The sequence below is a fragment of the Hipposideros armiger genome, unplaced genomic scaffold (genome assembly GCF_001890085.2).
Source record: "Hipposideros armiger isolate ML-2016 unplaced genomic scaffold, ASM189008v1 scaffold_5, whole genome shotgun sequence".
In the NCBI taxonomy this organism is placed as follows: domain Eukaryota; kingdom Metazoa; phylum Chordata; class Mammalia; order Chiroptera; family Hipposideridae; genus Hipposideros; species Hipposideros armiger.
In genome coordinates this window covers 3,588,430-3,605,132 of record NW_017731355.1, presented here as the reverse complement: position 1 = coordinate 3,605,132, position 16,703 = coordinate 3,588,430, and the positions used below count along the sequence as shown (strand labels likewise).

General features: G+C 36.1%; 1 protein-coding gene across 3 annotated transcripts in view; it reads left to right on the top strand.

Annotated features, from left to right (window-relative positions):
- The window catches only part of KIAA0586 (KIAA0586 ortholog), a 93,834-nt gene that overhangs the window by 42,183 nt on the left and 34,948 nt on the right, over nt 1-16,703 (top strand). For all 3 annotated transcript variants that reach the window (XM_019644743.1, XM_019644751.1, XM_019644732.1), the window contains exons 22-28: nt 1,847-2,046; nt 5,782-5,941; nt 6,547-6,766; nt 7,322-7,575; nt 8,797-8,870; nt 10,773-10,907; nt 12,504-12,681. In XM_019644743.1, the coding sequence (XP_019500288.1) occupies nt 1,847-2,046; nt 5,782-5,941; nt 6,547-6,766; nt 7,322-7,575; nt 8,797-8,870; nt 10,773-10,907; nt 12,504-12,681 (1,221 nt within the window). The remainder of the gene's footprint in view (nt 1-1,846; nt 2,047-5,781; nt 5,942-6,546; nt 6,767-7,321; nt 7,576-8,796; nt 8,871-10,772; nt 10,908-12,503; nt 12,682-16,703) is intronic.

Here is a 16,703-nt window from a genome sequence, read left to right as displayed (position 1 = left end):
ATCCCTTAACTGCCCAAATCCTAGACATCAGGGTCTATATTTACGGCTTTTACTTTCTCTTTAGTCTTTATGGATTAGCTTTCTGCCCTACCCCTAATCAAACTGTTCTCTCATACCATTTGGTTGTCAAAGACAACCTCTTTTCAAATTCTTATCCTCCTGTATAGCTTTACCATGACACTGTTGACTGCCTCTGGTTCTTAAAATGCTCTGCTAGTTATGGTTTCTTAGAATTTATTTTGTTGTTCTTCTTCCTATCTTTTTTAATTTCTTTAAGACTTTATTTCATCATCTTTTCTTTCTGCTACTTGAATAAAAATGTCCCCAAGTTTCTGTGCTCTGCCCTCTTTCTTTTCTGTTTTCCAGCCTCTTCTTGCCATTACTTCCCCCGTGTTGGTTGATGACCCCTAAGCCACACATCGGGGCTGTAAACGTGCAGTTCTGCCTGTTGATGAATATTCCTACCTGATGTCCCACTGGCATCCCTAACTTGGCACGTCCAAAATGTATCTCATTTTCCTAGCCAGACCTGCTCTTCTTTGTTTCTATTTCTGTTAATAATATCACAATTTCCCAAGCACTCAATCTCCAAAGCCTTGGAGTTACTGTTTATTCTATTTCCTTTTCTTTGGTTTTCTTCGGTCACCACCCAGTCACAGCCTACATCCTAGCTCCATACAACTTATTGTTGCACTTGGTTGATCTTCCTATTTATTATAACTCAAATGCCTCCTCTACTGCTTTTTTTTTTCATCATCTCATTTTCTGAAGGAAAGAAAAAAAATGACCAACAAAGATAGGAGGAAATGGATGTTTTTCTGGTGAAAATCATAAAATTTCCAAATTCGGTATTTAAATCCTATTCTTTTTAAAAGCTTGTGTATTTTCTTTTGTTTTGCCTATGTCTGGGTGGGCTTTTGGGCTTTCGGACAGAGATGTTCTGATTTTTGGTCATGCCCAAACAATGAATTATGAGAACAAAAAAGGAGACATATTGACACATAATGTCGAATATCAATTTGGGGTTGTGATCATCTTTGCTGTTGTAACTCCAGAGTAAATTACTCTTACTTATCCCTAAACAAGTGGTCCTAAGACATATCTCGTATACCCACTTTTTAGGGAATTCTGTATACTGCTGCCATAGTTGTACAACTTAAGGAGTAGTCTTTGGTGAGGTCACATCTCCAAGTTGAATAGGTCATTGTTTCCATGTTTTTCACACAAAGCTTTAGAAATGTAGTCACTTTAAGTATAGTAAAGTCTGTTAAGGACTTTTTACTGAATTTTATGTACATTCACACATGTGAAAAGTATAACCTATTTGGAAAATTAATATACCTATAGAACTTCTGATATTGAGCACCTAAAGCATTATAAACATTTGAAGAGGATTAACCTGTAATGTTAATAAGGAAGGAAGGTTTGTCTTCATATTTATAAAGCAGTTACCATTTCTCCCCCACTGTCATTGTGTCCTTGTGTTTTGGCCAAGATCTATCACAGGGATTCCTATTGCCAGTTCTTAGAAATGGGATTGTTTTCAGATAGAATATTTAGTGTGGATGTAAATCTTTTTTATCACAAAGCTCTGTGGTAGGGAAGAGGCCAGATAAATAAATTTTCATCTGTATGTTTTCCTTCCCTTCTTTGTTTGGAGTGGTTGTTCATTATGGAAATGATCATTTTATTCTCTTTCATAATAAGTAGATTTTGTATTTTCATTTGTATTCCTCCTCCCACCCCCTGTACACATATGTTCACATCTCTAAAATTTTAAGAATTAGGGTTTTGAATTGCAAGCGTGTTTCTTGCACACTTATTCTGACGTTCTTTCATTTTGTAGTGGAAGGAACGAGCAATGGTGCCCTCCAGCTTTTTGTTGATGCTGGGGTTCCTGTGAATTCAGACATGATTAGTCATTTTGTGAACGAAGCTCTTGCTGAGACCATTGCCGTCATGCTGGGTGACAAAGAAGAGAAGAAGCAAGGTCCTGTTGCTACAAGTGTTTCTGGGGATGTTTCAACAAGCAGAACGTACTTGCCGGTAGGCGTGACTCTCCTTTCATAACTTGGGGTCCTGGGGAACTTTTGATACACTTATCAAAGAACAGTAAAATGGGCCGATTTTAAGTTGGGTATCATAAGGTCATAGTTTGTGGTGGAGACTGATTCTTTGTCGTTATGATTTATAGGAACATTTTCCTCAGCATTTCACTTTTGAAACTTTTATATCCATAGAAATGTTAAAAGTGTGAGACAATGAACATATACCCTTTACCTGCGTTTACCAATTGATAATATTTTTGCACACTTTATCTGTCTTTCTATGTAATTATATTTCTTTAAAAACCCTTTGAAAGTTTCAGATTATCATGACACTGTACTTCTAAAACAATCAGCAGTATTGGGGCCGGCCGAGTGGCACGATGGTTAAGAACTCGCTTGGGATGCCAGAGGGCCCCGGTTCGGATCCCATATATGAGGGCCAGTGACACTGCCCTCTACAGCTAAGATGCTGAACAACAGCTCAACCTGAAGCTGGGCTGCCGGGAGTCGCCGGCGACGGCGTAGGCTGCAGCCCCTGTGGCAGTGGGTTGCCATGGGCTACCGTGTAGCCAGCAGCCAGCATGAGCGGCCAGCAGCCGCAGTGAGCGGCCGTCCAGAAGCCGGCGACTGATCTGCCTCGCCAGAGAAGAGCGCGATGATGGTGCCAACTTGGGCCAGTGAAGCGACATCCTCCACAACTAGATTGAAGAACAAAACGACAGCAACTTGTCTGTTCCCCTTCCCCCAATTCCCCAGCACTGTTCCTATCCCCCTAATTCCCCAATAAAAATCTTAAAAAAAAAATAAAATAAATAAATAAATAAATAAAACAATCAGCAGTATCTCCTAAGAATAAGATACTTTCCTACATAACCAAAATACCATTATTATACCCCCACAATTTAACATTGATATTTAATACTGTGTAATACAGAGTCCACATTCGAATTTCTCCCAATTATTTAAAAAATATCCTTTATAGCTTTAAAAAAAATTCAAGAGATAGTTAATGATCACATGTTGCATTTGGTTATTATGTAAATGATATCTTTAGTCTGCAAAAGAAAATATAATTTAGGCACTTTTGTTGTTTGTTTAATGAGCCTTATTGTTTAAATAGAGTTTCTAACCTACTATCATGTGGGGGAGGAAGAAACTGTCCTCTACCCTCAAGGTTCTTTTGGATGGTCTAATATTCAAATAGACATGAAATAGATTAATGAGAAAATAACCAACTTAACACATACATATGTATGGGGACTCCACCTACATGAGAGAGTCAGAGACCCTGAATGCATGAGAGAGCTGCAGAGGCAGAAAGGGAGAATGGGCATATACGACATTCTGAGCCAGGGGTGAGGAAATGCAGCTTGGGGCTTCGGAAGGTCATTGCAGGGAGGGCACGTGTTCAGTAATCAGCAGTTTGCCCTGCCATGTAGGTAGGTTACCTCTGCTCATCTTATCATGGGCAAGGCCCCTAATTCAAGTTCTTCTAGGTAGTTAAGGGAGGGGCAGAAGTTTCTCCTGAGCCTGCAGCTCAAGTTGCCTTTAGCTCAAAACAATCTGCATGTTATAGAAACACATCTTGGGTTGACTTGTTCTGAACCCTCACAATAGAAACATAAAATGATGCAAAACCAAAATGTACTCTACGTTACTATCTGCTTAAAAATTCATAGTCACTTCTGATCCTGTAGATGACGATGACATCATTTTATATAGGTGAAACATTAAACTGAATCATTTGAGGCATAAATATAAAATTACAGCAATTTCCATAAAATTCAAATGTGTAATGTAATTGGTGTAATGTGATTAGTGTGCCAGAGATTTAGTACTACATAGTTCTGGTCTGCCCTTTATTAAGTCATTGGTAACTCATGCAGTGCAGATGTTGTCAGGGTTATTGGCTATGCTAACTAACTTTAATTTGTTTTCTGCCCATATACTGCATATATTTACATGAGGGTGACTGAATGAGAAACTGTAGAAAAATCAGTATGAATATTGGGTTGTCGGAAAAGTTATGACGTATTTTTTTCATGTTTTCCGTTGCAAAAATGCGTCATGACTTTTCCAACAACCCAACAGGCAGTGTGTGTAATTGTTAAGAGCATGGACTTTGGAAGGTCTAAATTTGAACCTCAGCTCTGTTAGTTTAGTCTCATCTGTAAAATAGAGAAAAAATATTTAGAGTTTAAATGAACTTGGCTTTCCCAAAATCTGCTTACTGAATACCTAAGAGGGCAAGCTCCGCTTCCCCACTGCCATTTGTTTCTCTCTTCAGAATTGTCCTGTCTTTTCTTGGCCTTATCATATTCCAAACATCTTTTAAAATTAGTTTCCAAGTTTCATAAAAGATTTTGTTGGGATTTTTATGGAAATTAATCCAATTTTGATTGGTTTAATTTGGGGAGAATTGACATCTTTATGATACTGTATCTTCTTAGCTATCATAAGATTTTCTGAAACATCCAATGAGATGATATATAAAAAGAGCTTAACCTAGTGCCTGGAACTTGATAAATATTCAGTAACTAATACGTTTGTCATCATTATCCATTACCAATGCTAGTGGGGTACCTTCAAATCCTCTCATGATGATGAGTCAGTAAGTAGTAGTGTATTTGAAAACAGCAGTCTCATGATACAATCAAGAAAAAAAATACAGTGTATTTCTTTCATTTAAAAACCAAGGCAAAAAAAAACCACAAAAAAACAAACCAAGGCTAAGAATATGCTAAGTATTAAGCAATGCCATAAAATTTCTACTAATCTTCATGATTTTAAAATTTTGTATCAATCTGCAATTCATAAAGAAATACAAATGGCCCACATACATATAAAAAGATGGTCCATCTCCCTGATACTAAGAAAAAAATCACTCAAATAATCCCATTTTTACTGACGGGACTGGTAGAACTCTGTAAGTTTGATAATGCCGTTGTTCAGCAACCCCTGGGGAAATAGGAATTCTCATACCTTCTGGTGTTAGTATAAAATAACACAGCCCTGTAGAGGGAAATTTGGCACTATGTATTCAAATTAAAAATTCAATTAGCTCTTTATGGGAACATATTCCATAGATAATCGACGCATATGAAATGACTGAAGTCAAGATAATATTTGATAACGCTGGGAAAAGGAAATGGATAGATAGGACATGGGTAAGAAAGGAGACCTAATTTTCACTATCATCCTTTAGTACGTTTTAAATTTTGAATCATTTGAATGATTACAATGACTTAACACATTGATTTTAAAGTGTTTACTCTTTTCTTCCCCAGTACTTTCTATCTCCATATTGAGTTTATTTCACCACCCCCTACTTCTTCTTATCCTTCCATTGCTTTTTACAAGCTCTGTTCTTTTGTGCTTCAAGGCTGATTTTTGATATCTTGTCAGTTAATGAAAATGCTTCCTTTCTGTTACGTGGTATACCCGGTTATGTTTGGGTTTGATCTTCACCTGTGTCTGTTTAATCTTCTCCACACTAGCAGAGGCAACCTTAGATTTCTTTGGGGCCTTATTTCAGAGGCAGAACTATTTCAGTTGCCCTAGGCTTTCTACAGGCTAGTCTTGAAACTAATAGCTTAGAAGTTTGGGGGCTCCATTTCTTACCCCTCCATTTAAATTCTGTGTAATCTGTGAATGAACTCATTTTATGGTTTCAAATTACCTTTATTTGGGTGATTATAAGCACCATTTATCTGTTTTTGTTCATTTATTGTAGGCAAGAGTGTGTACCCCAGTGGCTACTCCACAGCCAACCCCTCCTCGCTCACCGTCATCGCCTCCTAAGGAGCAGGTGTTGGTAAAAACTCCAGATTCTTCTCTCTCTGAGTCAGATCACAATGTAGCTTTTCCTGTGAAGGAAATATTTGCTGAAAAAGGTAGACACCTTATTTCTATAACTCAGTTTTAATTTTAGCAACTATTAAATGTCATGGTTTCTTTTATAAAATGTTTTATAGATTAGTATACATTTATCTACCTGTTGCTTACTAGGTTTTAATAAATAATTTTTTCCCTACATGGAAACTATGGAATTTGTTGCCACATTTAAAAATATGTGGAGTACAGCATAAGGAATAGAGTCAGTGGAACTATAACAGCTACATACAATGTCAGAGAGGTAGATTGGGGAGGGGGGTTATCACTGTGTGAGGGGTAAAAATGTCTAACTATTACATTGTTTTGCACACCTGAAACTAATAAAAGAAATAAATTAAAAAAAATATATATATATAATCATATAATCTCATAGACACTTAGACTACTTTAAGTTCATTTTGGTGTTAAAAGTGATGTCTTTCCAAGGTTATTTTCTTATATTTTGCTAAATCAATATGGAAATTTTTCTATTAGTGGCCATCATTATTATTAATTATTTATATGCCAAAATGTTATGGGATTTTTGAAACAATATATCTTGCCTTCCTATGGAGTTGTTTTATTTTTTATCTTTTCTTTCTTTAAAAAAAAAACAAACCTGTAGGAAATGACATGCCTACAATCACACTTGTTAATACTCCAACAATTACCCCTGCTACTACACCTCCTCCTGCAGCAGCTCTTACCCCAACTTTGTCAGAGATGTCCATTGATCGATTGAAGATGTCAAGCCAAGAGCTTCCCAAGCCGTGGGGTGATGATGACCTGCCATTGGAAGAAGAGAATCCTACCTCATTTCAAGAAGAACTTCACCCGAGAGCTATGTAAAGATAACATATTTACTTTTAGTAACTGTGCATGTCATCTGAAGTTGACTTATGTGACCCATTGAAAACATCAGAAATGATAAACGAAGATTTATAAATCACAAGCTACTTTATACTTTAGTAGAAAGAAGTTTCATAAATTTTAAGTTTTTAAAATTTTGCCACATTTATTTATACCTTCAAACCTTTTTTCTTTAGACAGATTTTCTTGGGAACAAATTAAGATAAAGATATCTATTATATTGTTAATAAAATAGAAAAAGCTGCCTTCTCAGTGTGAATCTTCATTTACCATGATCAGTGGACTTTTACAGCACCATATATCCCCGTGTAGATTTAATTTGTGGATGGTAGAACTTTCAAGATGGTCTGTGATTAAGGCATGAAAACAATTTGGGGAAAATAAATTTTGTTAAGTAATTATTGTAGTGCAGATTATAGAAATACTTTGCTGAAGGAGACATAGTACCTTTGAGTCTGTTTTTGAATATCAAAATTAACGTAGGCTTTCAGTGACCTGATTAAGTTCAAAATATGTCTTTTTCTTCTTAGTGTAATGTCTGTGGCCAAGGATGAAGAACCTGAGAGCATGGATTTCCCTGCTCAACCTGCACCTCCAAAGCCAGTTCCCTTGATGCCGCTTCCTGCCAGTACCAAGACCCCTTCCCCTACACAGATGCCAAGTTCTGGTTCCTCAGCAACGGAGAGCAGCTTGAGCGTTACTGTCACTGAAACTGAAACTTTCGATAGACCCATCTCTGAAGGAGAGATTTTGTTTGACTGTGGTCAGAAAGTGACTTCAAAGAGTAAGTTAACTTTTATCAGTTGATTTCACTGGTTAGATTCTGATAATTCCTAAGTAATACTTAGATTTTGATAATTCCTAAGTAATATTTTTCTGTTTAAAGTGTTTTTACTTTGTCACATCACCAAGTAATTGTAATACATGTTCAACATACAAAAAAAAGCATTTTTACTTAAGTTTTAAGACTTAACATGGTCTAGTACAGGGGTCAGCAAACTTTTGAGACAGAAGAGCCAATCCTGTCCCTCACAACAATTTAAAAATTATTTGAGAGCCATAAAACAAATGAAATCACCATTATGTGAATAATATCCTTTAAAAATTTTATAAATGAAACTCTGATAGTTTTATTTTCATTTTCAATTTTACTTCAGAGACACATGTACGTACCCAAAGAGCCGCATGTGGCTCGCGAGCCGCAGTTTGCCGACTCCTGGTCTAGTAGGCAAGAATATGGGCTCTGCAAGTTAACTATTCTGGGCTAAGCTCAGAAAGTAGTATTTCCCTCAGAAGTCTTACCCTCAAGAATAGTTTGGGGTTTTATCTTCCAGTCTTTTCTATGCATATATAGATATATATAGACACCTAAACACATTTGTATGTGCATGTATTTTTACCTTTAAAAATAAGATCATACTATATATATTATTTTCAAACCTGATTTTTTTTAACCTAATAGTATATTGGGGACATCTTTGTATACTAATATATAGAGCTTCACCTCTTTTTTTTTTAGTCTGTGTAGTCTATTAAAACAGTGCCATAGTGGTGGGCATTTGGGTTGTTTGCATTGTTTCCATACTAGACTCCAATGACCATTCTTGCACATAAATATACCTTTGTGCACATATCTCATAACTTCCTTAGAATACATGCCTAGAAGTGGAGTTGCTGAGTCAGAGTACACACCTTTAAAATAGCGTTATATTGCCAATGTGCTCTCCAGAAAGGTTAATCAGTTTTTAATCACATCAATAGTATATAGGAATGCTTCTTTCTCAATTTTATAGTTACAGGTGATGTTTATAGTTCTTTTTAATTCCTGACAAGCTGGTAGGTGAGACAAAAATTCACCTTTGTTATAAAATGTACTTTAAAAAACCTGGTGAGATTAACTTGTGATTTATTATTTATGAAGTATTTTTATGGTATAAGTTTAAATTTGATGTTCTATGCCTTTATGGTCAGATTATTTACTAAATTTTTACATTTTAATATCTAGTTTTAGGAGATGGACTGTATCTGACAAACCTAAACGATAGCTTATCCAGTACTCTGCATGATGCCCATGAAATGGTAAGAAATGACTGAGTTCACATTGAATTCTGACATGAAGAATATCTTGATGAACTTGTTGCCATTGATCAGAATTTTTTCTCAAATACTTGAGTAAAAAATATAAAATTTAATAAAATATCATGAAGGAATTTAAAGTTTCTTGCATAGCTCTTTATTATAATTGTGAGAATGAAAAGAAAATTGTTAATCTCTGTGGCTCCAGTAATTGAAAAATGCAGTTACTATAATTAGGTGATGAAAGTCTAGCTCAGTGCAAATTGTTAATTGGTGTGTTACCTTTATAATATTGCAGGCAGGACCTCAGCTGTTTAAACCAAGTCTTTTATAATATATTTGTGTTTTCTCTATACCATGATTATAATTCTTTGTGCTAAAAAATAATTGAATTCACTGGCTTTAAAAAGAAAACAAACTGAAATAGGGCCCAGGGGCACTAATTCCTTCTAGGTATTATGTATTGGGTTGTTGGAAAAGTCATAATGCATTTTTGCAACGAAAAACATAGAAAAAATACTTCATGAATTTTCCAACAACCCAATAGCTCTATGGAAGAAAAAAATGGCATTTAAAAGTCATATATAGATAGATAGATAGATAGATAGATAGATAGATAGATATTTATTTTTTTAGCTGAGCCATCCTGCTACCTGTTGGCAGCTCAGTGGCAGCTCAGCTTGGGCCGGGACTCGAACCACTGTTGCTTAAAGCTTGCACTCTTGAGCAAGCTCTTAACCAACTGAGCCACTCGGCCGGCCCTATCATATATATTTTCATAGATCTAATTTATAAAATAATACGGGGGAAGGCATAAATGAGATGTTTTTATTTTCAGAGAAGCTTTATACTAACAATATTTGGCCTACTTAATATGTCATTATGGCATCTTTATCCGCTCTTAGAACTTTATGATTCCAAAGCATGTTTAACTTTGTTCAAAGAAAATAGCTAAACTGAACCAGGATAGCTAAACTGAACCAGGGCTAAATTACAACACCTTTATTTTTCTACATTTGAAACTAAACTCTTTAATTTTGATATTTTTACTAAGCCTAAATCAGACATGCCACACCTTTATAATAAAGTCAAATACAGAAGTATGATCTTTAAAACCTGGGACTAACTTGAAGTCAGATACCAGTAGACATTTACGTATAGACAGCTGGGGAATAAGGACTTGTAATCCAGACTTAAGAAACTTTATCTCATTAAAAATAAAATACTTAAGTAAAAAACTGTTAATGGAATTTAAAATTCTGTTAATACTTGTATTTACAAGGGAATCCAGTTTCTCTGACACTTAGGCACACACTGTCCCTCATTTTGGGGGCAGTTCTATTTTGAGGCACCAAGAGCCTAGGCTGAGCCTTCCAGTGAGAGCTTTCAGGTACCTGCTCCCTAGCCAGCACCAGAGGTCAGACAAAGGCACAGGGACAGTTGAAGGCCTTCCAGGTGCCTTCACATGTTTCTGCAGGTTCCCCTTTCTGCTTACGGCCCCTGGTGCCTCATTAACACAGTGCTTTGCCTCGTTGCCCGCTGTGGCATGGCTTTGTGTACTGCATCAGTATGATGCTGGAACCCCTATGAACCAAATAGAAAACATTTATGAATCATTGTAACTCATTCACATGACAGAGGGTTTCACTTTCATGTTTTTATAATAACTCCAGTTTAAATGTAACCAAATTGCTTTATATTATTATTTATATTGGAGGCAAATGCAAAGGGTTTTTAATATAGTCAAATGAGAACTAAATGAAAGTAGAGAGTCCGTCTTCTTTCCATAAAGTACTAATATGACCATTTTCATGATGACTGTTAAGTTTTATTAATAATAAATTGAGAAACTGCAATTGTTTGATATAGTTTTGGTTGTGTTAATTGTCTTGATGTTTCATTTAGGAAGATGATCCTCCTAGTGAAGGACAAGTGATTAGAATGCCCCAGAAAATGTTTCACGGAGATGCAATTCTTTCTCTTCTTGCGAAACAAAACCAGGAATCATTCGTTTCACAGCAAGCAGTCTATCATTCAGAGGTACTTTTTGAAATTAATTTTTTTTTTTTTTGGTTAGACCTACATACAGGAAAAAAAAAATGTCTAGTTTCAGTGAAAGCATGCTAATACTTCAACTTATTCAGGGTTCAGCCTTGTAGTAACTTTAACCTGGAATTATACAGCTATAGAGTTTTACAGCTGAAAGGAATTTGGGCCATTTATTCCAACCCTCTTGTTCTACAGTTGACAAAAACAAGCCCTTTTAAGTGATTTATGAGAATCATTCATTCATTCATTCTTTCTTTCTTTCCACAACCATTTAATGAGCATTTACTGTATGCCAGACACAACCTTGGAAAAGATAAAAGGATGAATGAGACGGAGGACAGGACCCCTACCTATAAGTAACTGAAAGTCATGTGGTGAGAAAAGGGCTCAATCAATTACCATGCAGTAACTGGTCAAATAGCTGTGTTTATTTATAAGTGTTATATGGACTCTTAAGAGGGAAAACTGCTTGAAGTTTGATGACCCTCGATACAGGATATGATTTTGAGAGAAAATGTATCTGCTGTTGTTCTAAACTTTGCCCAAGAGCTTCCAAGGATTTCATATTAATGGCAAAGCAATTTTTTTCTCTTTAAGGGATGTTGAGGCAATTGGCATTCCTAAAGAAAAGTCAGATTAGGGAGTAAGGGGCGCTAGAAGTGTATAGAGAAGAATTAGGGCAAGTTGTAGAAAATCTTGAAAGCTGGGCTAAGAAGTTAGATTTTATTTTGTAGTCAATAGAGCCATTGAAGATGTTACAGTAGTGATTTCTTCATATATTCTAGTAAAAAGACCCCCACTTGGTTGAAATGAAATTCCTTTTAAATGAGAAACATGAGAGCTTTTGGATATTAGAATTTTTATTCAGTTCTTGATTAGTAAACATATTAATTAAAATATCTGCAAGTCACAAAATGTGGTAATGATTAGGTATCTAATTTTTCATACAGAAAGAAAATAGAAGTCTTAATTTTTTTAAAGTTTTTTATTTCATATATTTGTTAAAGAAACATATTTGTACTTTTTTTACTTTTGTACTTTCTCAGGGAAAGAAGTTTATTAAACATTAGTTAAAGTAGTCTTCTTCAGCCTGCATACTTACAAAAAATGTAATTATTTGTATTGGGGTAATCTTTATATTATTTAAGGTATATCCTCCTCATCAGTTGTTTAATTATAAAGTTTACACTAACAATTTAGGCAATTTTTATTCATGAAGAATGAGAGGTAAATTTTCTATTGTTCTAATTTGAAGCTTTGTGAACAATAATATGCTGAGGCATTTAATGTCTTACATTTTTTCTTGTGTTTTATCGGTATCTAATTTGAAGGTTGAAAAAATAGATAATGGTTATTTAACTTCATAAAAAAATAAGATATGAAAAAGAAAGCCTATGGCGAGGTGCCTCGTTAAGCTAACTTTTTTAAACTTGCCCTTCATGTAGTGTGCGTGTGGCATAATAAGCACTTTCTGAAATACCTTTAAGTAGTCAAGTGGTATGGATCATGAGTGGTATTTGACAAATATTTCCTGTTTTGAATTGATTGCAATATAATGGTTTTAACAATTGTGTCTGCTTTATCCAGGACCTGGAAAGCAGTGTGGGTGAACTTAGCGAAGGACAAAGACCCAGGTTGACAGCAGCAGCAGAGAACATCTTAATGGGACATTCTGTCTACATGCAGCAGCCTGTCGCTAATGCAGAGCCTTTGGATAAAAAATGTGCTCTTAAGCCATTATCTCAGCGGTATGACATGGTTGCAGGTATACACCAAAATATTGCTTCTTGGTGCATCAGCTATTAGAGTATTCAGTTTGAATCCCATTTCTTTGTACTGTTTTCATTTCATACATGAATGCTGTATTCTGTTTTGTGTTATAATCTATAGTAGTGTTCCTAATCTGAATTGAGAAAAGCATAACTATTTTCAGGTGGAAACTTGCAAAATTTTTTTATTAAAAAGGGTCTTTGTAACTGGAAAGTTTGGTAACAGCTTTTTCTGGGGTACATATAGCAGTGTTTCCCTGAGTGTGATTCATTTATCAGTGTTGGCACATGAACCGCTGGGTGGGTGGTGCATGAGATAATGTTGGTAATATGCATATGTACACTTAAAGGTTTTTCAGTGGTGATATCGTTGTTTTAATATATACAGAAAAAATATAACTAGCCCATCATAACAGAACTTGTTTAGGACAAGGTTAAATTATAATAGCTAATACTGTAGAAATTCACTCTTTACACTATGTGAATTTCTGACTCAGTTCTCAGTGCACTCTGGACTATTTTAGAACTTCATTACCTACACTTTCTGCTGTAACACTTTAGGAATAAGAATAGAATAGAAAATACCAGTCACTAGCACATATAGTTGATTATTGTTATCTGTAATACTTATGTTCTATAGAGTCTCTGAGGGAAAATACAGGATTAGGTTCCTATGAATCTCTGATCATAAAATTTTTGCCAGTTGATCATTTATATAGCCTCATTTTATGTGTGTGTCCATTTAAAGACACATTTAATTTATATTGTTGATTCATTAACATTGAACTCAGGGCCAACAGCACTATAACTCATGCCTGAATTAAGCTTATCTAGCACATATTTTTTCTGTAAGGCTCTTCTTGCACTTGGAACACTAGAGAGCTCTTCAGTACGATGTTTGGGGACCATTTTAAAACAGCAGAATTGCCACAAAAATGTGAAAAACATGTCACTAAATTGACAGGCAAAAGCCCACTTGCTTACATTGTAAAAGCTGCAGTAAGAAAGCAGAGCGTCACTGTGTTCAACCTCAGCTGGTAAAGTGTTTGTAAGGTGATTCGGGTGTTTTTCTTCTCTACATATGTCCACATATGTTGCGAGTATTGATTTGGGGGTTACAACTAAATTTTATGAAGTAGGTGGATTTGCAAATAGGAAGTCTTTGAATTAATGAGGATCAACTATTTGATGAGGATCATTTACTGATTTTTCCCTTGCCATGCTTGAGGTATGTAGATTTTTTAGAAATCAAAAAAGGAAATACCTGAAGTGACGAAAACATCGATATAGAGAATTTAAAGTCTCAGTTTCATACAGTGAGTACCTTATATCCTTCAGGATTGAAAGGAATTCAAGACAATTTTCAGAATAAATGTAAAGTAAGACTGGAATTACTTCTCGTTTTGTGCACATAGTGAGTACATTGTGTTTTACATTCTTTTAAATTTGTAGGATTCATAAAACATAAATTGTGACATAACTTGTGTCCAACTATCGGTGCAGATTGCAGTTACACAGACTTGACACTAGATGGCTCTCGCAGATCACTTGAAAGTTGATAGGTACTTGCGAACAATTAATTAGGTGCTTGTTAAATTGTTATAGAATGAAATCCTTGAGAATAATATATTCTATTCGGCCCCTCCCTCTACCTGTGGTAGCATCTAGCAGATTACCTACAGTACGGTGCATTTTTAATGTCAGGTACACTGTAGATATTTGTTTAATTGGAAAAAGTAATGTGGGATAACGCAAGATTGAGCATATAGATGAGGCGGTATAGCAGAGGGGCTGAGAATTTGAGCTTTTGGAGTTTCAGATATCAGTTTGAATTCCAGCTCTGTGTAGTTTGGGCAAGTAACTTAAGGTCTCTGAGTCCAAGTGTCTTCATCTATCAAATGGGGGTAATATTAGTGTATTACTTATCTATTGCTGTGTGACACATTACCCCAGTGTTTAGCAGCTGAAGACAAGCAAACATTTATTATCTCATACAATTTTGAAAGTCATGAATCTGGGGTGGCTGAGCTGGGTGGTTCTCAGGATCTTTCGTGAGGTCGCAGTCAAGCTGTTGGCTAGGGCTGAGGCCCTCTGAAGGCTTCAGTTGGGGTTGGAGGATCTGCTTTCCAACCTCACTCATGTGGCTGCTGGCAAGAGGCCTGAGTTCCTCACTGCATGAGCCTTTCTTAGAGCTGCTGCTGACATTGCAGCTGGCTTCCCCCAGAGCGGGTGATCTGAGAGAAAATGAGCAACCAAGATGGAAACCACAATGTCCTTTAACCTCATCTCAGAAGTGACATGCCTTGCTTCTGCCACAGCCTGTCAGTAACAGACCAGTCACAGAGTAGGGGACCAAATAAAGGTGTGATACCAGGACACAGAGATCAGGGGTTCTCCTGGAGGATGGTTACCACCAATAGTAACCGCCTCGTGAAGTTATTAGGGGCCGTAAGTGACAATGCATATAAGTATTAGCACAGTGCTTGGCACGTAAGAGTTACTCTCTTTAATAATACTGGAGTATGTAAAAATACCTTCCACTATTTTGTTACATAATGATTATTGTAGAAGAATGATTTTCATGTGTCATTATTTCTGCTGGTGCCTAATCTCATGCCTTTTGTATTGATTTTTAATATCTTTGCTTGCAGAGGCTCATCCCTTCTTACTTTGCCTTTCTCTGCCCCTGCTTATTTTCAGAAATTGTTCTATTTGCCAACCAGTGTCCCCTACCACTGTTTCTAATCCTGAGGCACCCAGGTTGGGTTGAGTAATGAAAAGATGCAAAAAAGCTTGAAAGTTATCTTGGGAACCCTAAAATGTAAACTGGTATTTTGAGCAAATTGTAAGGACTCTGGGATTTAATACCAAAATAGAGCTTTTCATTTACTTAGGAAACTTGTATTGAATACCTACTGTGTGCCCGGCGGTATGTTAGGCACTTGAGATAGATGATAGACATCTGCTCTCAAGGAAGTTTACAAACTAGTATAGGAGAAACACAAGAAAGATGACGATTATAATGTTGTGTGATTAGTACAATGCAGACTGCTGTGGGAGCTCAGAGGAGGACTCAACCCACCCTTGAGGGCTCAGAGAAGGTATCCCACAAGAGCCAGTGTGAAATTGAATCTTAAAAAAATTAGCCAGATGGTGAAGTATGATAAGCATGTTCCAGTTTATTTACTTATTCATTCAGAGAATAGTTTTTGAATGCTTGCTATGCTCTGAGCACATTCTAGATGCTAGGAATATAAAACCTGGTAAGGTCCTGTCCATAATGAGTTTTTTCTCTAGTAGACATAGTAGATGAGAAGGTGAAAACAGTCAATACATTATTATAGTTATTGTGAAGAAGTCCATATAGGATTGGGGTACAGGTCAGTTGTACCTGTGGAAGACCATACATGAGAGGAGGCTTACTTGAAATGAATTCTCAAAGATCAATGGATGTTTGCCATGTAGTAAGTGAGGAGGGACCTTCTAGGCAGAATATGTATGTAATGAGACAAGGGGATAAAGTTGAACAATAGCATGACCGAATCTGGGAAATATAAATACTTGATCAATGAATTATAGCTTAGGATGCAATTAGATTGGAACAGTGAGCGGAAACCAGGTCCTAAAAAACCCTGAATGATACAGCCAGTAGTTTTTGGATTTCCTCTAAGATGGTAGGGATCCATTTTTTATGCAAAATGGAAAATAATGCCAATCTTACTTTTTTTCTCATGGAAAGTTCAGGTTTGAATTTTTACCAATTCTGAAAGTTTTGTGATATTCACAGATCCATTAAGGATTATAAGGTAATGAGTGATATGATCATATTTGCCTTTTATTTAGCAAGATTTTTTTTTTAAGATTTTTATTGGGGAATTGGGGGATGGGAACAGCACTAGGGAATTGGGGGAAGGGGAACAGACAAGCTACTGTCCTTTTGTTCTTCAGTCTAGTTGTGGAGGACGTTGCTTCACTGGCCCAAGTTGGCACCATCATTGCGCTCTTTCTGGGTGAGGCA